At 46.4% G+C, this 22,140-nt stretch overlaps 1 protein-coding gene across 4 annotated transcripts in view; it reads left to right on the top strand.

Moving 5' to 3' along the window:
* The window catches only part of LOC144479526 (rho GTPase-activating protein 45-like), a 223,979-nt gene that overhangs the window by 172,745 nt on the left and 29,094 nt on the right, over positions 1-22,140 (top strand). For all 4 annotated transcript variants that reach the window (XM_078198311.1, XM_078198310.1, XM_078198308.1 and 1 more), the window contains 4 exons: positions 6,015-6,194; positions 11,885-12,022; positions 13,645-13,832; positions 19,967-20,130. In XM_078198311.1, the coding sequence (XP_078054437.1) occupies positions 6,015-6,194; positions 11,885-12,022; positions 13,645-13,832; positions 19,967-20,130 (670 nt within the window). The remainder of the gene's footprint in view (positions 1-6,014; positions 6,195-11,884; positions 12,023-13,644; positions 13,833-19,966; positions 20,131-22,140) is intronic.

The raw sequence follows: 22,140 nt of genomic DNA, 5'->3' as shown, positions 1-22,140 counted from the left end.
TTAGCACTGCTGCCTAAGAGTGCAGGGGACCTGGGTTCAATTCCGACCTCGGTTCACTCTCTGTGTGGAGTTTGCATGTTCCCCCCGTGTCTGCGTGGGTTTCTTCCGGGCGCTCCGTTTTCCTCCCACACTCCAAAGATGTGCGGGTTAGGTGGATTGTCCACGCTAAATTGCCCGTTAGTGTCAGGGAGACGGGCAGCGTAAATGCGGAGGGTTACAGGGATAGGGCCTAGGCGGGTATCAGTGCAGGCTCAATGGGTTGAATGGCCTGCTTCTGCACTGTTGGGATTCTATGATTCTTCTGTGATTCTATGTTGATTATCTCCCTTCCCTCTTCTCTCTGGCTCTTTGTCACAATGAAGCCACGACGAGCCAGTGATGCTTCAGTAGCCTATCCCATTATTCATCATGTGACCCTTGATAATGAGTGTCAGCAGGCTGTAGCAATACAAGAAATTTGAAAGTCAAGGGAGATTGTGTCCTCGTTTGAACTTCATGCTTGTTCAATTCTATCAGGGTTCTGATTAACAGAGAGAAATGGGAAGCCTGAATCATTCTTTATCATCGGGAACTCAGGGATACTGTTACCGGGGGGGGGGGGGGGGGGGGGGGGGGGTGCAATCTGGATCTTTCTTGGCCTGTTTTGTTGAGTTATTCACTGGATGATCTTGATGAATAGAAACCCTACAGTGCAGAAGGAGGCCATTCGGCCCATCGAGTCTGCACCAACCACGACTCAACTCAATATACCTACCTTTGCTCCATAGGGCGGCATGGTAGCACAGTGGTTAGCACTGCTGCTTCACAGCTCCAAGGACCTGGGTTCGATTCCCGGCTCGGGTCACTGTCTGTGTGGAGTTTGCACATTCTCCCCGTGTCTGCGTGGGTTTCCTCCGGGTGCTCCGGTTTCCTCCCACAGTCCAAAGATGTGCGGGTTAGGTTGATTGGCCATGCTCAAAATTGCCCCTTAGTGTCCTGAGATGCGTAGGTTAGAGGGATTAGCGGGTAAAATATGTAGGGATATGGGGGTAGGGCCTGGGTGGGATTGTGGTCGGTGCAGACTCGATGGGCCGAATGGCCTCTTTCTGCACTGTAGGGTGTCTATGTCTAACCACAATCCCACCCAGGCCCTATCCTACAAACCGACACATTTACCCTGCTAATCTCCCTAAACTACACATCCCGGGACACTAAGGGACAATTTAGCATGGCCAATTAACCTAACCTGCACATCTTTGGACTGGATATCCTTGATGAGCCACCAGGGAAACTCCAGTTATGGCTAATTCTTCTTAAATGGATATAGCTCAGTTGTCAATTTTACCAAAGGCTTCAGCTGTCACGCTAGAAAATAATTTGAGTTTGGAATGCAGGAATCGGCCTGAGCCATTCAGCCCCTCAAGCTTGTTCTGGGGTTTAGTTATATCATGGCTGGTCTACACCTCAACTCCATATACCTACCTTTGCTCCATAGGGGCGGCCCAGTGGCACAGTGGTTAGCACTGCTGCCTCACAGCTCCAGGGACCTGGGTTCGATTCCCGGCTTGGGTGACTGAGTGTGTGGAGTTTGCACATTCTCCCCGTGTCTGCATGGGTTTCCTACGGGTGCTCCGGTTTCCTCCCACAGATGCGCAGGTTAGGTTGATTGGCCACGCTAAATTGCCCCTTAGTGTCCCGGGATGTGTAAATTAGAGGGATTAGTGAGGTAAGTTTGTGGGGATAAGGATTGTTGTCGGTGCAGACCCGAATGGCCTCCTTCTGCACTGTAGGGTTTCTATGATTCCTCAATACCCATTAGTGACAAAAATCAACCAATGCCAGTCTTGAAAAGCTCTGATTGTCCCAGCCTCTACAGCCTCTTGGCGGAGAAGATTCCAGATTTGTGTGAAATCCTGCATGATTTCCCTCCATGAGAGACTTACTCAAATGTTAAGAATTATGGCCATTCCTTTTAAAAAATTTCCATCAGAAATACTTTTTGTGTTTCGACCCTATGTCATCGCTTTAACATTCCAAACAGCTCATTCAGGTTATCTCCCCAATCTCCTTTATTGATGGAAATAGGAGACAAGATTATTCTCATAATTGAACCTGCTAGGCCAGTGATGGGCAACCGAGGCTGCAATGAGGGGCCCTCCTTCATGTCAGTGGGCTGCAGGATTGGAATCAGGCTTGTTCACTAACTATGACCCCATGAATAAGGTTAAATGTGTTTTATACACGTTGAATATTTCATAATGAGTTATAAAAATGCTTAATCATTTATATATGAGTTGAGCTATCATCAACTTCAAATGGTAAAAGCAACATGAATATTTACACTTTGGATGCAGAGGGAGCGCACGGCTCTTACAGTCAATGTTGTGAGCAATCACCATGTACCTCACTTCACTTGCTCTTGCTTTACGTGCATATCACTTCAGACATACTGGCAGGAAAAAAAACTACACAGACGGGAATCAGCAGACTGTGGCAACCCTGCGTGTGGGCAACGGTCAAGAAAATGTCTTGTGGGCCGCACTCACAACCCAGATGTGGCCCCCCAGGCCGCAGGTTGCCCATTACTACTCTTCATGCCCAGAAGCATCAGGCCTATTATAAGAGATGCGTGTATCAGCTCCTCTGCAGACAGGGTTGCCCCAACGTCAATATAAACTCCGCCACTAGAGGGAGAGAGCACCGTCCTTGCCACTTCAAATATCTTTCTTTTGCCCTTTCTTGCCTGTTATCAATCGTGACATTCAGGAAATAGCCGATGGGGATGTTTCTAATATTAAAAAGTTCATGAGAGAAAACATGTCACATGGGCTTATGTTTCAATATAGTTAATTTTTAAGAAAAAGAAACAACGGTGACATGGGATGAAGCTTTCATTGTTTAATATTGACCCCACCGCGACTGCAGAGGGAACAGCGCGGGGCTTTGAAGCTGTACTAACAGTGGGTATCAGATAAGACAACTGCAGGAAATGGGTTCCTCATGAAGCTGTGCTGCAGACAGAGGAAGTGTGCAGGAAATACTCAGAGTGCTGGCAGATGATCCTGCACTTGCGGTGACCCAAGCTGAAAGTGTCTACACTTCACAACGGGAGCCACCATTTTACAGTCAGGGTCTCTGCCAAACTCCAACCCCGCGCTCAGGAAATTTGAAACAAACGGTAAACCTTGCCTTTATAGGTTGGGCAAGGTTTGGGCAACCTGTGTCTGTGTGGGTTTCCTCCGGGTGCTCCGTTTTCCTCCCACACTCCAAAGATGTGCGGGTTAGGTGCATTGGCCATGGTAAATTGACCCTTAGTGTCCCGGGTTAGGTGGATTAGTGGGGTAAATATATGGGATTATGGGGATAGGGCCTGGGTGGGATTGTGGTTGGTGCAGACTCGATGGGCCGAATGGCCTCCTGATGCACTGTAGGGATTCTATGGTTTGCCAAGTGTACCCCAATGTATGTGACAAAGAACAAAGAAAATTACAGCACAGGAACAGAACAGGCCCTTCGGCCCTCCAAGCCTGCACCGACCATGCTGCCTGACTAAACTAAAACCCCCTACCGTTCTGGGGACCGTATCTCTCCACTCCCATCCTATTCATGTATTTGTTAAGAAACCCCTTAAAAGTCACCATCATATCTGCTTCCACTTCCTCCCCCCGGCAGCGAGTTCCAGGCACCCACCACCCTCTGTGTAAAATACTTGCCTCGTACATCTAAACATGTGCCCTAAACAATTCTTCATGTACAGTCACGCAGTTTTATATTGCTCTCCCTCTACCCCGACTGCCTCTCTTGCTGCAAAGTAGTTTCACTGTCAATTTCTGCCTCCACCCCCCCACCATTAGCTGACCCGAGTGGTCATCACAGTATGAGAGTGTTGATGAGGAATGGCTGCAGGCTGTTTGACTGTGGGTGCATCTTAAATCGAGAAGCCCGTTGTGCATAAGCCTGCAGAGATATCACTGTGCAGTGAGCAGGAATGGAAAAGCTGGATAGTTTCCCATTCCTGAGCCCTGAAAGGGTGCGAGCAATTAGAGGCGCCATTCCCACTGTCCCAAGCTGAGATCAGCATGGTACAGGAATTTCACCATTGGTGTTTCTGAGTCAAATATTGAGAACCTACCCTGTCAATTAATGGGGTAGCCAACATAGTACAGGCCCTTCGGCCCTTGATGTTGTGCCGACCTGTGAAACCAATCTAAAGCCCACCTCACCTACACTATTCCAATATCATCCATATGTTTATCCAGTGACCATTTAAATGCCCTTAATGTTGGCGAGTCCACAACTGTTGCAGGCAGGGCATTCCACCCCCTTACTACTCTCTGGGTAAAGAACCTACCTCTGACATCTGTCCTATATCTATCACCCCAGCCAAGGCGGGGGGGGGGGGGGAGGGATCAATGTGTGTTATTAAGCATAGAGTGCAAAAGTCATGGTTGGGATGGGGAGGGGAGTTTATAACTGAGAAAATGGTGTAACATTTTTAAAATAATCAGGAATGAATTTACAACGGCGTGTTGGGCTGCTGGATCCCATGGGAAGCAATCTTTCCAGTCCGCTGGATCGAGCTGGGAAGATAGCACGCAAGGCTTTCATGTTGGGCGCAAACCGATCTCGCGTCGATAGCCATCTTCCCAGCCCTGTTTTGCCGACGCGATCCGCTTCGCACCCAAAAAGGAGAGACCGACACAGGGAGCGATAAGTGGAGGGGGGGGGACCGGCATAGGGAGCGATTGGGGGGTGGGCGGTGGTTAGGCGATATCCGTGGAGTGGGTCTATGAGGGGGTGGGGGGGGGGGGGGGGCGGGGGGGGGTGGGGGGGGGGGGTGTGGTGACAGGAACTCTCTCAGTGCACTGTGAGATCGGGGCACCTGCGCAATGGCGCCCCCAGCACTCTGCAGCCGGCTTCACCGGCGACGTTAAGTCCCCCCCTTCCCCCCCATCCCACCTCGCCATCGGCAATTGTATCAAAGCTCTTCTTTTGCACTGAGTGCTGTAAGATTGCGACGCGCGACTCACAGAAAAATAGGCGCCTATTCTCTCCTGTTTTCTCACCCGTTCGGCACTATTTTCCTTTTAAGATCACGCCCCCGAATTTAAAATAAGTGAGAGAAACATGTAAGTTACAGTTTCGATGCCGTATTGTGATTGCTGCCCATTTCAGAGGAAGTGTAAGAAATTCCACAGTATCAATGTGCAATTGCACGATAACCTCTTGGAGTTACATTCTGACCTGGACAGGATTTATTTCCATTTGTTTTGCCTTATTTTTGCACATTTGCGTAAGAGTTTATGCGAAGGTCAGCCTCCTTTGAAAGAAACACTAGCTTGCGTTAAAAGCTATTATTTAACCAGAAAACGTTGGACGTCTGTTTCTGCTGCTGTTGGAAGAATTAAAAAAAGCAAAATTGTGCACCTGAAAGATCCACAGTGCAGTCAGTCCAATGGATTTTGGTCAGTTAAGGTGCTTTGGTCAACATGAGACCCCATTTATCTCCTCATTTGGTCCACCTCACTGGGCAAATAGAAATATACTCGGCATGGTGGCACAGTGGTTAGCACTGCTGCCTCACAACGCCAGGGACCCGGGTTCGATTCCAGCGTGGGTCATTGTCTGTGTGGAGTTTGTACATTCTCCCCGTGTCTGCGTGGGTTTCCCCTGGGTGCTTCTGTTTCCTCCCACAGTCCAAAGGTGCGCGGCTTAGGTGGATTGGCCATGCTAAATTGCTCCTTAGTGTCAGGGGGACTAGCTAGGGTAAATGCATGGGGTTATATTGTGGGATTGTGGTCGGTGCAGACTCGATGGGCCGATTGGCCTCCTTCTGCACTGTAGGGATTCTATACTCATGCAGGATGACCTCTGAATGTAATTGAAGTGAAATTTTGCTGTTCATTGGTAACAACAAATGCCTGGACACTTTTGGTAAGATAGCAAGGGTTTTGTCTGACCTGTTTTGACCTGGACCAGCAGTCTCTGGCCTCTGTTCCAGTGAACCAATCTGACTTTCTGTTATCACCTCGCAGCAAGAAGCTGAGACGAACCTTAAGAAGGCGAAGCAGGCGTACATGCAGCGTTCTGAGGAACACGAGAAGGCCAAGTACCTGACGGTGAAAGCAGAAGAAGACCAGCAGAGTACCAGCAGCAGCAACGCCAGCAAGACCCTGGATAAGAAGAGGAGAACGGAGGAGGATGCGCGCAATAAGGTGAGGCGAGCATTCCACAAAGTGCTGGCTCCAAAAGCATTTTGGCACACTTACCCCGTTGGGTGGCACGATGACACAGCGGTTAGCACTGCTGCCTCAACTGTACCAGGGACCTGGGTTCGATTCCCGGCTTGGGTCACTGTCTGTGCAGAGTTTGCACGTTCTCCCTGTGTCTGTATGGGTTTCCTCCGGGTGCTCCGGTTTCCTTCCACTGTCCAAAAGAACCGCTGGTTAGATGCATTGGCCGTGCTAAATTCTCCCTCAGTGTACCCGAACAGGCACCGGAGTGTGGCGACTAGGGGATTTTCACAGTAACTTAATTGCAGTGTTAATGTAAGCCTACTTGTGACTAATAAATAAACTTTAGCTTCAAAAATATGCGGGTTAGGGGGATTAGCCGGCTAAATATGTGGGGTCACGAGGATAGAGCAGGGGAGTGGGCCTGGGCAAGATGCTCTGTTGGAGATTTGGTGCAGTCTCGATGGGCCGAATGGTCTCCTTCTGCACTGTCGGGATTCTATGAAACCGGAGCACCCGGAGGAAACCCACGCAGACAAGGGAAGGATGTGCAAATTCCACACAGTCATCCAAGGCCAGAACCAAACCTGTGTCTCTAGCGCTGTGAGGCAGCAGTGCTAACCACTCTGCCACAAAGTGCTGTTTATTTTTGTAACATGTAGGTTACAATATAGCTTCCTGCACTTCCTAATGTAGGTAATAATATTTGGGAAGATCAAAGTCAGTCAAATTGTCAATGTAGGAGTGACATATCGTACCCTTTGATTTGATTTAATTTATTATTGTCACATGTATTGTGATACAGTGAAAAGTATTGTTTCTTGTATGCTATACAGACAAAACATACCATTCATAGAGTACATAGGGAGAAGGAAAGGAGAGGATGCGGAATACAGTGTTACAGTTATAACTAGGGTGTAGAGAAAGATCAACTTAATGCAAGGTAGGTCCATTCAAAAATCTGATGGCAGCAGGGAAGAAGCTGTTCTTGAGTCGGTTGGTACGTGTTCTCAAACTTTTAAAGTTTATTTATTAGTCACAAGTAAGGCTTACATTAACACTGCAATGAAGTTACTGTGAAATTCCCCTAGTCGCCACATTCTGCCGCCTGTTCAGGCCAATGCACCCTAACCAGCATGTCTTTCAGAATGTGGGAGGAAACCGGAGCATCTGGAGGAAACCCCAGGCAGACACGGGGAGAATGTGCAAACTCCACACAGACAGTGACTCAAGCCGGGAATCGAACCCTGGTCCCTGGTGCTGTGAGGCAGCAGTGCTGATCACCGTGCCGCTCATTGTATCTTTTTCCTGACGGAAGAAGGTGGAAGAGAGTATGTCCGGAGTGTGTGGGACCCTTGATTATGCTGGCTGCTTTAGACAGTGTGACCAAGACTGTGTGATAGTCTGCTTACTCACTTCAACAGTTGTGATGTAAAAGTCAAATCATAGACAAAATCAAAGATATAATTTCTCCAATTACTTAATGTGAATCTGCAGGTGCAGAGGGTATGTGGATAGGCATGTCCCTGGCTTTCTAGGTGAATGAGATTTCTCTGACTTTCACTGTGTGGTGAGATTAGTGTAATAGAAGGAGGCTGAGAGTAAGCATGTATTTTTTGAGAAAAAGACAAAATAAGTTTTAACCTGTATCAGAGGATATTCATAACAAAATATTGGATTTAATTGCATGGGTTTTTAACGAAAGTAGAAGTGGCCAATACTGCTTATAGAGGCAAGAGGAAAATCTATCTCCGTGGGCACTAATTTTTATTTATCATCTTAAAAGATTTTGCTTGTCAAGTTACAGAATAATCCTTAAGTAGCTAGAATCTGACAGAGACCAGGGGCTGTGATGATGGCATTTAAAATGTACAGATAAATATCCTGAGATTATTCCGACCACAAACAAGATTAAAAACCTTATCTCCGTGAACAGAAAACAGACAAGTGTAAACAAGTCAATGTGACTTACACCATGCATGCACTTGGCTTGAAGCCAAGATGATTGGGTACTACTGGGAATTGGCTGTTTTTGTCCCGTCGATGGGGGTGACAAACACAGGCACTTTGTGGAATATTACACTGTCTCTGGCACAAAAGCAAAATGAAGAATCAGTGATTTTGTAAGCTTCTAATGGCATGTTGATATTGCAGGACTGCCTCGAGAGGAGATCCTCGCCGGGATTCTGCTGCCCTGCCCGCCACGGGAATCTGAGTGGGCGAGGGGCAGACAATGGGAAGGTCCATTGACTTCGGGCGGGATTCGCCAGTCTCAGGTCGAACAAAGCTATAAAATCCGGCCCCCTGTTTCAGATGATGAAGAAATCTCTGCACTCATTGGGCCGAATTTTACCGGCACGTCCGCCCGGGTTTCTCACGACCCAGCCCGAGCTCAATGCCGTTCCCCGAGCCTCGCCCACCCCTAGAATCAGGGCGGACATGCCGGTAAAATTCCGGCACGTCTGTCAGCTATATCGTATTTTTTGTTCCCTAATTTAGCAGAGGTTTTAATCCATTCCACGTGTAAATATCTGAGGTTAAACAGGAGAGAGGAAGGCATTATAAACACACAAAGCATTCTTCCACTATTGTCACCAATGGTAATTTTAAGGTTTATAATAGATGGACTGGTGCTATTATCGCTAGATTATTAACCCCAGAAATTCAACTAATGTTCTGGGGACCCGGGTTCGAATCTCGCCACGACAGATAGTGGGATTTAAATTCAATTTTTAAAAAAAATCTGGAATTAAGAATCTACTGATGACATTGTCGATTGTTGGAAAAATCCATCTGGTTCGCTAATGTCCTTTAGGGAAGGAAATCTGCCGTCTTTACCTGGTCTGACCTACATGTGACTCCAGAGACACAGCAATGTAGTTGACTCTCAACTGCACTCCAAGGGCAACTAGGGATGGGCAGTAAATGCCGGCCAGCCAGTGACGCCCATGTCCCATGAATGAATTTTTGAAAAATAAATGACATAATTCTGCATATCTGTCAGATTATGAATGTTACCTTGAAAACATTTGTATAAGTGCAAATTTACACCATAACCTTCAGTGGCTTCACAATATATATGAACGTATCCTTAAATATGTAATGCCATCTTACGATACATGCATGACTATACATAAATGGAATAGATACATAAAATATTGAGAAATCAAATTTTAAAAAAATTATTTTGCAATGTAGGAATGAAAACGCCTCAACACTCAATTTTCACTATTTAACTGACCATGTAGAGGATGAGGGATTACAATTGTGCCTTGCTTTTTCCCATAATCATAGAATCCCTACAGTGCAGAAGGAGACCATTTGGCCCATCGAGTCTGCACTGACCACAATCCAACCCAGGCCATATTCCCGTAACGCACATACTTATCCTGCTAATCCCCTGCCACTGGGGTCAGTTTAGCATGGCCAATCAACCTAACCCGCACATTTTGGGAGGAAGCTGGAGCACCCGGAGGAAACCCACGCAGAGACGGGGAGAATGTGCAAACTCCACACAGATAGTGACCCGAGGCCAGAATTGAACCCTGCTCACCCTGGCACTGTGAGGCAGCAGTGCTAGCCACTCTGCCACCGTGCCACCCTTCTTCTCATAATCTTCTCATTCACTGGCCACGATAAAATTCTTATTCGAGACCTAAAACCTAATTATGGAAACATTTTTGTGTGTGAATGTTTCACATAAATAGCTCAATGGAATTTGGTACGCATACCACAAGGCAGAAGAGATCACCCGCTGGAACATTTGCCCTAACAAGAGAGTTATGCAGGTTGAGTTTGATAAAGTTTGATGGGAGGCTTCAGAATTGAATGAGAAGAGGGCTGAGTGAACGTGCACACTGCACACAGACAGTAATGTCAGCACAGGCAGGTTGGGGCAAATAGCCTGTTTCCACATACTTCATCAGGCATGGTGGCACAGTAGTTAGCACTGCTGCCTCACAGCGCCAGGAACCCAGGTTCAATTCCCGGCTTGGGTCACTGTCTGTGTGCAGTGTGCACGTTCTCCCCATGTCTGCGTGGGTTTCCTCCAGGTGCTCCGGTTTCCTCCCACAGCTCGAAAGACGTGCTGGTTAGGTGCATTGGCCATGCTAATTTCCCCCTCAGTGTACCCGAACAGGCACCGGAATGTGGCAACGAGGAGATTTTCACAGTAACTTCATTGCAGTGTAAACTTACTTGTGACACTAATAAATAAACTTCAAACTTTAAACTGCCTCATTGAAGATCAATATCAGATTCCAATCGGCACACCGACCATGCCCAGCAGTGACCACCAGACAACCTGCCCGGCAGTGCCAGTTGGGTAATGCCAGTGTGCCAGATGGGTTGTACCAGTGTGCCGCGTCAATGCCTAGGGGGTGGGGCCTAAGCGGGGGCAATGTTGGAGGTGGTCGTGCAGGGTTGGTCATGAAGGTGGTCTTGACAGGAGGGCAAGTTGGGTTTGGCAGTGGGCACCGTCGGGAGGGCCCCGATGCCAGCTACCCGTGCCACATCTGCCTTAACATGCCGGAGCTCTCCGGTGCTCTTTTTATTTATTTCAGTTCAGCCTCTATTCCTTCCTGTTCCTGTTGTTGTAACGCAGAGTCCCTTCAATTCTTGATCACCCTTCAGTTGCCTTTTTAACGAGTTGATGGGTGGTTTCACTACTTCTTCAGAAACCTGGGAAGAATTCTGGGGAAGTGTAAGGCTCAGTCAGTCTGTGGGGTAGTGTACACATTGGAATTTCCCTTCAGTTAACACTACACCCGATGTGATGCACAGAAAAATATCTTCCAAAGACATAATTCATATTATAGAATCCTACAATGCAGAAGGAGGTCATTCGGCCCATCGAGTCTACACCGACCACAATCCCACCCAGGCCCCATCCCCATAACCCCATGCATTTACCCTAGCTAGTCCCCCTGACACTAAGGGGCAATTTAGCATGGCCAATCCACCTAACCCGCACATCCTTGGACTGTGAGAGGAAATTTATTTATTTATTATTATTGTTGCAAGTAGGCTTACATTAACACTGCAATGAAGTTACTGTGAAAATCCCCTAGTCGCCACTGAGGGGGAAATTAGCATGGCCAATGCACCTAACCAGCACGTCTTTCGGACTGTGGGAGGAAACTGGAGCATCTGGAGGAAACCCACGCAGGCATGGGAAGAAGGTGCAGACTCCGCACAGTGACCCAACCCGGGAATCGAACCTGGGTCCCTGGCGCTGTGACGCAGCAGTGCTAAGCACTGTGCCATCCCACATCTATTTCAGAATTTCCCATTTTCTTCAGAAACAATTTGGTTTTATTGCTTTCTTGACAAAGTTGAGTATGAGGCCAGTAAGTGGTTATCTCGGTCATAAGCGAACACCACCACATTTTATTCCAGCATTTAGGAGCAGGATAGCGCTAATTAGCCACTCGAGCATTTTCATTATTCATTCCGACCATGGGTGATCTGTATCTTAACTCCATCGGTTCCATAACCTTAAATTCCTGACCTTCTGTTTTAATTTTTTCAATTGACCGAGTCCTCCCCAGCTTTTGGGGCACTGGAAGTCTTAACTCCTTGAGTGAAGAAATGCTTTCTGACATTTCTGGTACTTTTTTTGTCACGTCAGATCACGTTGAAATTAATGTATTATCGTGCTCTGTGTTCTTTAGGCTGATGAAGCTGAGGCAACGTACAGAACATGTATCGCAGACGCCAAGACACAGAAACAAGAGCTGGAGGATGTGAAAGTCAACGTGCTGCGACAGATCCAGGAAATCATCAAGCAGAGTGACCAGACATTGAAATCGGTGCGTTTCCCTCTTTGTTCACTAAAGTTTTAATATTGGGCTGAAAGAGGAAGATTAGATCTAAAGACAGCTCTGAAGGCTGGTCACCCACACAGGTTGAAACATTCGCTTGAAACATACACCACCATGGCCAAAGCTTTAACTCCTGGCAGTAGTTGAGCTCTGGAATTACCAAGCCTCACAAATGTTACCTCCTCTTTTTTTTCTCCTGCTCAGCAGCCAAAGGGTGACCTAGTCAAAGCTGTCGATGGCCTGGGACAATGTCCTCATAGATCATAGAAATCATAGAAACCCTACAGTACAGAAAGAGGCCATTCGGCCCATCGAGTCTGCACCGACCACAATCCCACCCAGGCCCTACTCCCATATTCCTACATATTTACCCACTAATCCCTCTAACCTACACATTTCAGGACACTAAGGGCAATTTTTAGCATGGCCAATCAACCTAACCCGCACATCTTTGGACTGCGGGAGGAAACCGGAGCACCCGGAGGAAACCCACACAGACACGAGGAGAATGTGCAAACTCCACACAGACAGTGACCCAAGCCGGGAATCGAACCCAGGTTCCTGGAGCTGTGAAGCAGCAGTGCTAACCACTGTGCTACCATGTCGCCCAACCACTGTGCTACCATCCTGCCCAATGCTGGAAGATAGAGGGCCCAGTAAAACCAGCTCCCCATTTATTTTTAGCTGCTTATACATTTAATGAAAGCATTGTATTCCATGATAAATATCTAAAGGGCCACAAATAGTATGGATATGTCCTGATTTAAACTTCATTCCAAAAAGGAGCAACCGATTTGATTGATTTTTAGGCTGATCTTTTTATAAACACCTGTGCACATCTATTTAAAAGAAGCATATATTTCTATTGTTTGCTGCAGGGTTGAAACCTGATTGAGTTTTTTCTGAAACAGAGTAAACACTCAGAGACTGGGTCACACCCTCCTGATACTCCAGCCCCGTTTGCTGAAGTCAGATGTACCATCTGTAATGTCTCGCCAGCTGAGATCAGCTATCTCGGTGCAAGCTTTGTATTGGACCTGGACCTTCCATATGTGCACCCAATTGGTGCTGTGGCTCAGCCAGTGGCAGCCTCACCTCTGAATCACGAGCTACTGGGTTCAAGCTCCACTCCCAGGTTTGAACACGAATAAATCGAGGCCTACACGCCAGTGCAGTACTGAGGGAGCACTGCACTGTCAGAGGTGCTGGGCGGGATTTTCCGGCTGCGCTCACCCCAAGACTGGAAAATCCCACCCGAGGTCAACGGACCTTCGCATGACACCCGATTCCCGTGGCAGGCGGGAAGTGAAATTTCCACCCACTGTCTTTGAGATAAGACATTAAATTGATTTTTTAAAATCCCAAATAACAGCAGGGGAGTTATCCCCAGTGTTCCCCAATCAACATCGCAAAAAATAGATTAACTGGTCTTGATCGCATTGCAGTTTGTGATAGCTGAGTGCATATTGACTTGATAAAAATAACGTCAGCAAGTGTTGGCAAGTAATTATTCCAGTTAATGATTCCAATATTAGTTAATACTAATTCTCTCCAATTCTTTTCGATAAAATCCAGAGTCAATTTAATTGTCTCTTTGTTGGAATTTGCAGGCCACCATTTCCTATTACCAGAGAATGCATATGCAAACAGCACCGCTGCCAGTGCACTTCCAGACACTGTGTGAGAGCAGCAAGTTGTATGACCCAGGCCAGCAGTATGCATCTTACGTCAAAGACCTCCAGATGGAGGCCGAAACAGAAGCGCATTATGATTTTGAGTCATACTTACCTCAGATGTGGTATGTACCTATTCTATCAACCCTTGAGTTTTAAGTTTATTTATTAGTGTTACAAGTAGGCTTACATTAACACTGCAATGAAGTTACTGTGAAAATCTCCTAGTCGCCACACTCCGGCGCCTGTTTGGGTACACTGAGGAAGAATTTAGCACGGTCAATGTACCTAACCAGCACGTCTTTTGGACTGTGGGGGGAGGAAACTGGAGCACCCTGAGGAAACATATTACTTTGCTGGAACAAGGCTTTCGGCCTTCCAAGCCTGTGCCAATCATGATACCTCAACTTTTAAAAAAAAACCTTCTGCCTTTATTCGGTCCGTATCCCTCTATTTCCTCCCTATTCATGTACCCATCCAGATGCCTCTTAAATGTTGCTAATGTGCCTGCTTCCACCACCTCCTCTGGCAGCGCGTTCCAAGCACCCACCACTCTAAGCGTGAAAACTCTCCCCGCACGTCTCCCTTAAACTTTCCCCCTCTCACCTTGAACCTGTGCCCCCATGTAATTGATGCTTCCACCCTGGGAAAAAGCCTTTGACTATCCACCCTGTCTATGCCTCTCATAATTTTGTAGACCTCTATCAGGTCTCCCCTCAACCTCCGTCTTTCCAGTGAAAACAATCCTAGTTTATTCAACCTCTCCAAGATCAAAATGACACCGTATAATAGCAACATTGCTTCTGAAGACTCATTGCACTATTAAGAAAGTCACAAAAGCGGTGTACTTGTAAAACCATTCCTGTTAGACACAAGTCTAGTTGTAAGAAGGATGAGCCAAATGAATCACAGGTGCCTGTTAGTCAGGTCTCACTCCTGCTTAATGTCTGGTGATACAGTGACACCCTATCAGCTGTTTAGCTAATCTGCTCTAACTACCTGCGGCAGGCTGGCACCACTTAACTTCGTGACACTAAACAGAGATCCTGGGGTAATCCCTGCTGCTGCTGGATGAGGTCCTCAAGCATTCCAGAGGCCTGGAAAAAGATAAACAGTTGGATTAATAATGCAAATCATGCACCTTGGAGAAATGCTTCCTCTGTCCTCAAAACTTTTAATTTCAGCCTAAGGGCAGCTTGAATTGAAAGGTTATTCAGCACGCGGCTTACGTTACTTTTGCTGCTGTGTATCCTAAGAACATAAGAGCGTTTCAGAACAGGGAAAGGCCATTAGAACAAGCAACCCGCCTCTTTCTCAGAGACCCAACCCGGCCTTCCCGCTTTCCCACCATGAACATCAATAACCTCCTTGCTCCAGAAATAGATCTGACTGTCTCTTGTAGCCCAAGATGCTTTCTGCTTTACAGAGCAAATAATGTTGATGCATAACCTGAGAGGAGAGAGAGAGTTTGTATTTGGATCAAATGAAAGGTCGATACCTGAAATATGAACTTCATTTCAGATGCTGATGCATATTGCATCTCAGGCCATGTTCTATTTTCAGATGAATGTTTATCATCCCCTTTTTATTTATCTACACTGTCTGCTTCAGTTGCTTTCCAAGTCCAGTATCATTTGGATCATAGAATTGAAGAATCCCTACACTGCAGAAGGAGGCCATTCGGCCCATCGAGGCTGCCCTGACAACAATCCCACCCAGGCCCTTTCCCTGTAACCCCACATATTTACCCTGCTAATCCCCCATGACACTAAGGGGCAATTTCGCATGGCCAATCAATCTAACCCGCACTGTGGAAGGAAACCAGAGCACCCGGAGGAAACCCACACAGACACGGGGAGAATGTGTAAACTCCACACTGACAATCACCCGAAGCTGGAATTGAACCCAGATCCCTGGTGCCGTGAGGCAGCAGTGCCAACCACTGTCTTCCTTGGTTACTCTGGACTTCCTAGTTATTACAAAAGAAAAAAAATTCTTGCATTGATGTATTGCCTTTAACAATCTTAGGATGTCCCAAGTTGCTTTACAATGAAGTGCTTTCAAAGTATTGTCATTGATGTTACCTAGGAACCACTGAGACCAATTTGCACATGATCAAGGATGAAGACTGGGACACTGGAGGGAACTCCATTGCTTTTCTATGAAATAGTGCCATGGGAATTTTCTTGTCCAGTTGAGGGGGCAGATAGTTTAATGTCTCATCTGAAAGATGGTGCTGCCAACAAAGCAGTCCTCCCTCAGTACTGCGTCGAAGTCAGCATAGATTTGGTACTCAAGTCTCTGTGGTGGAAGCTGAACCCTCGACTCTCTCATTTAGAGGCGTGAGTGCTACCAACTGAGCCAAAGATGACACACCCTTAAGCTTATGCTCCAGTATTAATATACAGCATTGCAGGTGGAACACACGACACAAACACAAAAATTAGGAAACATTGGAGAAACGCTAATAAGATAGTAAAAACCTGGTGTTAGGGTGTGTTCTGACTCAAAAGCGTCATGAGAGTAGTATGCTTCTCAATTCTCTCCGTTGTTAACGTCTTGTCAAATTACATTATTAACGTTTGTTAATTACATTGTTACGTTCGAGAAAAACAGGTGAGGGGTCATAGAGTCATAGCGATATACAGCATGGAAACAGGCCCTTCGGCCCAACACGTCCATACCTACCTGGTTTCCTAAGCTGAACTAGTCCCATTTTCCTGCATTTGGCCCATATCCCTCGAAACCTTTCCTATCCATGTACACAAAATCATAGAGCTTTACAGCCTGGAAACAGGCCCTTCGGCCCAACTTGTCCATGCCACCTAGTTTTTACCTTTAAGCTATTCCCAATTGCCTGCGTTTGGCCCATATCCCTCTATACCCATCTTACCCATGTAACTGTCTAAATGTTTTTTAAAAGACAAAAGTGTACCCGCCTCTACTACTGCCTCTGGCAGCTCATTCCAAACATTCACCACCCACTAGGTGAAAAGATTGCCCCTCTGGACCGTTTTGTATCTCTCCCCTCTCACCTTAAACCTATGCCCTCTAAGTTTAGACTCCTCTACCTTTGGGAAAATATGTTGACTATCTACCTTATCTGTGCCCTTCATTATTTTATAGACCTCTATAAGATCATCCCTAAGCCGCCTACGCTCCAGGGAAAAGAGTCCCAGTCTATCCAGCCTCTCCTTGTAACTCAAACCATCAAGTCCTGGTAGCATTCTAGTAAATCTTTTCTGCACTTTTTCTAGTTTAATAATATCCTTTCTATGATAGGGCGACCAGAACTGCACACAATATTCCAAGTGTGGCCTTACTAATGTCTTGTACAACTTCAACAAGACGTCCCAACTCCTGTATTCAATGTTCTGACCAATGAAACTAAGCATGCCGAATGCCTTCTGCACCACCGTGCCCACCTGTGACTCCACTTTCAAGGAGCTATGATCCTGAATTCCGAGATCTCTTTGTTCTATAACTCTCCCCAGTGCCCTATCATTAACTCCCTGGTTCAATCTACCAAAATGCATCACCTCGCATTTATCTCAATTAAACTTCATTTGCCACTCATCAGCCCACTGGCCCAATTGATCAAGATCCCGTTGCAATCCTAGACAACCTTCTTCACTGTCTACTATGCCACCAATCTTGGTGTCATCTGCAAAATTACTAACCATGCCTCCTATATTCTCATCCAAATCATTTATATAAATGACAAATAACAGTGGACCCAGCACCGATCCCTGAGGCATACCGCTGGTCACAGGCCTCCAGTTTGAAAAACAACCCTCTACAACCACCCTCTCTGTCTTCTGTCGTCAGGCCAATTTTTCAAAGCCATTTCAGCTTTTTGGCTAAGATCATGCGGCAGATCAAGTCCAAGATGGGGTGCAATGCCTCATCTTGTCCGCTTGGATCTTGTTTGTTTCTCGTGTGGGAACCATGAATTGGATTCAATTTGAATTTGGTTTTTTGGATGGAATAAAAATTTGGGGGAAAAAATCATTTTACCAATACTTCTTACACTCTTAACTTCTCTTCAATGATTGAGTTATGTTTCACGGCAGTTTTGGGTGTTCCTGTATCTTTCTGTTGAAGAATCAGTGTAATAAGCAAAGCTAAGCACTTGTAACCATCGTCAGCTAAAGATGCTGAGTGAATGATCCACCTCAGCCTCTTCCTGAGGTTCCCAGCATCATAGACACCAGGTGTTAGCCAATTCAATTCACTCCACGTGACATCCAAAAACAGATGTACACACTGAATAAAGCAAAGGCTATGGGCCCTGACAACATCCCAGCAGTATTACTAAAGACTTGCATTCCAGAACTAGTTGCGCCCCTAGCCAAGCTGTTCCAATATGGCTAGAACAATTGGCGTCTATCCAACAAAGTGGAAAATTGCTAGATATGTCCTATCCACAGAACAGTAAGAAGTCTCACAACACCAGGTTAAAGTCCAACAGGTTTATTTGGTAGCACGAACTTTCGGAGTCTCAGGTTCCTTCTTCAGGTGAGTCACCCACCTGAAGAAGGAACCTGAGACTCCGAAAGCTTGTGCTGCCAAATAAACTTGTCGGACTTTAACCTGGTGTTGTAAGACTTTTCACTGTGCTTACCCCAGTCCAACGCCGGCATCTCTACATCATGGCTATCCACAGAAAGCAGGACAAATCCAATCTGGCCAATTACAGCTCTATCAGAGAACTCTCAATCATCAGAAAAGCAAAGGAAGGTGTTGTCAGTAAAAAATAGGAAGGCAGATTATTACTTGAATGGGTGTAAATTGAGAGAGGTGGATACTCAATGAGACCTTGGCGTCCTTGTGCATCAGTTGCTGAAAGTAAGCTTGCAGGTACAGCAGGCAGTAAAAAAGGCAAATGATATGTTGGCCTTCATAGCAAGAGGATTTGAGTACAGGAATAGGGATGTTTTACTGCAATTGTATAGGGTGTTGGTGAGGCGACACCTGGAGTATTGTGTTCAGTTTTGGTGTCCTCATCTGAGGAAGGATGTCCTTGCTATAGAGCGAGTACAGCAAAGGTTTACCAGGCTGATTCTTGGATGGCAGGTCTGTCATATGAGGAGAGACTAAGTCAGTTAGAATTATATTCACTTGAGTTTAGAAGAGTGAGAGGGGATCTCATAGGAGCTTATAAAATTCTAGCAGGATTAGACAGGGTAGATTCAGAAAGAATGTTCCCAATGGTGGGGAGTCCAGAACTGGGGGTCATAGTTTGAGGATAAGGGGTAAACTGTTTAGGACTGAGGTGAGGAGAAATTTCTTCACCTAGAGAGTGGTGAATGTGTGGAATTCACTACTGCACAAAGTAGTTGAGGCCAAAACTTATGTGATTTCAAGAAGGAATTAAAATATCGCCCTTGGGGCTAAAGGGATCAAGGGATATGGGAGGATGGCGGGATCAGGATAGTGAATTTGATGATCAGCCATGATCATAATGAATGGGGCAGCAGGCTGAAGGGCTGAATGGCCTACTCCTTCTATTTTGTATGTAATAGTGTTATCAAGCGGCACTTACTGGTCAATAGACTGCTCATCGATGCTCAGTTGATTCTGCCAGAACCACGCGATTCTGGACCTCATTACAGTCTTGGTCCAAACATAACTAAAGGAGCTGAATTCCAGAAGTGAGGTGAGAGTAACTGCCCTCAGAGTCCGAGCAGAATTGAAGCCACATCTATGCTGGTGAATCTGAAACATAAAGGAAATAATAGACGTGTGGCATTAACAGAAGCCATAGTTAAAAAGTTATGGTTAAAGTTTATTTATTAGTCACAAGTAGGCTGACGTTCACACTGCAATGAAGGTACTGTGAAATTCTCCAAGTCGCCACACTCCAGCACCTGTTCGGGTACACTGAGGGAGAATTTAGCACGGCCAATGCACCCTAACCAGCACATCTTTGGACTGTGGGAGGAAACTGGAGCACCCGGAGGAAACCCACACAGACATGGGGAGAACGTGCAGACTCCGCACAGACAGTGACCAATGCCTGGAATCGAACCCGGGTCCCTGGCGCTGTGAGACAGCAGTGCTGAACACTGTGCCACCCCTAGCCTAGCCAAAGCTTAGCAATATTAGTAGTTTGGGTTCAAATCCCATTACAGATGTGAGCATGTCATCTAGGGTAACAGGGCAGGACAGTGCTGAGTGGTTATTGTCAAATTTCAGTCCTTCAGTCTAAAAGTAAGGCTGATTTTGATTTAGTCTCGATTTTTTTCTCATTTCACAGGTCTCCCCATGTGAGGGCACGTAAGAGTAGTTTCAATGCTAACGACTTTGCTTCTAATACTGCAAACGAGGTGCAATCCCAGTCCTCTATAGATGAACCAGGCAGTCCAGAGGGAGGGTCGACTCAGAAGGAAGCACGAGGTGGAGGTACCACTGAGAGAAGAGGTAAATTTTAACATTCGCTCAACTTCTGCAGTAATATCAATTTGGGGGGAAATGTATCAAAGTAAGAGGTTTTTTTTTGTTCATTCGTTTGTGGGACATGGGTCTCACTGGCTGGGCCAGCATTCATTGCCCATCCCTAGTTGCCCTTGAACTGAGTGGCTTGCTAGGCCATATGAAAGGGCAGTTGAGAGTCAACCACATTGTTGTGGCTCTGGAGTCACATGTAGGCCAGACCAGGTAAGGACGGCAGATTTCCTTCCCTAAAAGACATTAGTGAACCGGATGGGTTTTTGCGATAATTGACAATGGTTTCCAGTAGATTCTTAATTCCAGATATATTTTATTGAATTCAAATTCCACCATCAGTCGTGGGCAGGATTCGAACTTGGGGTCCCAGAACGTTAGCTGAGTTTCTGGAATTAATAACAGTGTCTAGCGATAATACCACTAGGCCATCTTCTGTACCCTAATCCTTCACGTCACTTTGGGTTTATGTGTAAGTCAGCAATTCAAATTGTAAAAGTATTGTTTAGTTTATGTTCATGTTTGATTACACAAATAGAAGGACCTCTCTAGCTGAGTAATGCAAAGCAAGATTTCACAGGACAACTCTGAGGGGGAAGAAAACAGAAAGTGACATTTTATCTTGAGTTCACAGAGAGTCCACAGCAGTTGTTTGTGTCAGTCACTGACTGTGAGGAGCATATCTTAAACTTAATGGAGTGGGAAGCCTGCTGGAATTTCAGTTTAACCACAATATTAACTATGACAAGAGCCAGTTGGCTAGATGACTAGTGTGTGGTTCGCAATGTTGCCACATTGGGCCACAACGGCACCGGTTCCTGTTTTGGCTGAGGTAGGGATTTGTGACCTGCCTCCTTATCCTGACTTTACCAATGGAAGGTAATGGCTAAACCACTGCTGAAAAACAACCAAGAAGACAGCTCAGGATGAAGCATAGGCCAGCGACCTGTCTTGGATCATGATGATTAACTGCACTATTCCAGTAAATAAGTGTAAGCACCAGTCGCAACTCCTCAGATACTGAACCAATCTGTTGCCCACATGCATCCAGATCTGGACAACGTTCAAGCTTGGGTTGGTAAGTGGCAAGTAACATAGAATCCCAACATGTAGAAGGATGCCATTTGGCCCATTGAGTTTGCACCAGCAATGATCCCACTCTGGCCCTATCCCCCCCCCTACCCCACCTATCTACCCTGCTAATCTCCTGACACTAAGGGGAAATTTAACATGGCCACCTAACCCGCTCATCTTTGGACTGTGGGAGGAAACCGGAGCACCCAGAGGAAAAAGAAACGCAGACACAGGGAGAACGTGCAGACTCCACACACACAATGACCCAAGGCCGGGATTGAACCCGGGTCCCTGGCACTGTGAGGCAGCAGCGCTACCAAGCATACAATTTTCACCTCCAACAAGGCAGATGTAACCATCTCCCCTTGTTGTTCAGTGACATTAGCATTGCTGTATGCCCCAACATCAACATATTGGGGGTTGCCATTGACCAGGAACTGAACTAGATCAGCCATATAAATACTGTGGCCACAAGAGCACCTCAGAGGCTGAGAATTTTGTGTAACTCACCCCCTGACTCCCCACAACCGCCCCAGGAATATGATGGAATATTCTCCACTTGGTGCGATGAGTGAGGCATCAACAACACTCAGCCTTGACACCATCCAGAACACTTCATCCCTCTTGACTGGCACCCCATGCACCAAACCTAAACATGTACTCCGTCCCGCACTGACACAGAGTGATAGCAGAGTGTACTATCTACAGGATGTGCTGCAATAACTCTTTCAACAGCACCTCCCAAGCCTGCGACCTCTACCACTGGAAGGGTAACTGCGACAGATACATGGGAACCCCCACCCCTTAAAGTTCCAAACCACCCACCATCCCGATTCGGAATGATGACGCTGTTCTTTCACTGTTGCTTGGCCAGAATCCTGGAATTCCCTCCACGCAGCACTGTGGGTGCAC

This window comes from Mustelus asterias, chromosome 26, assembly GCF_964213995.1.
Source record: "Mustelus asterias chromosome 26, sMusAst1.hap1.1, whole genome shotgun sequence".
Taxonomy (NCBI): Eukaryota; Metazoa; Chordata; class Chondrichthyes; order Carcharhiniformes; family Triakidae; genus Mustelus; species Mustelus asterias.
The sequence above is the reverse complement of the archived record's forward strand: the minus strand, read 5'-3'. Positions and strand labels throughout refer to the sequence as shown.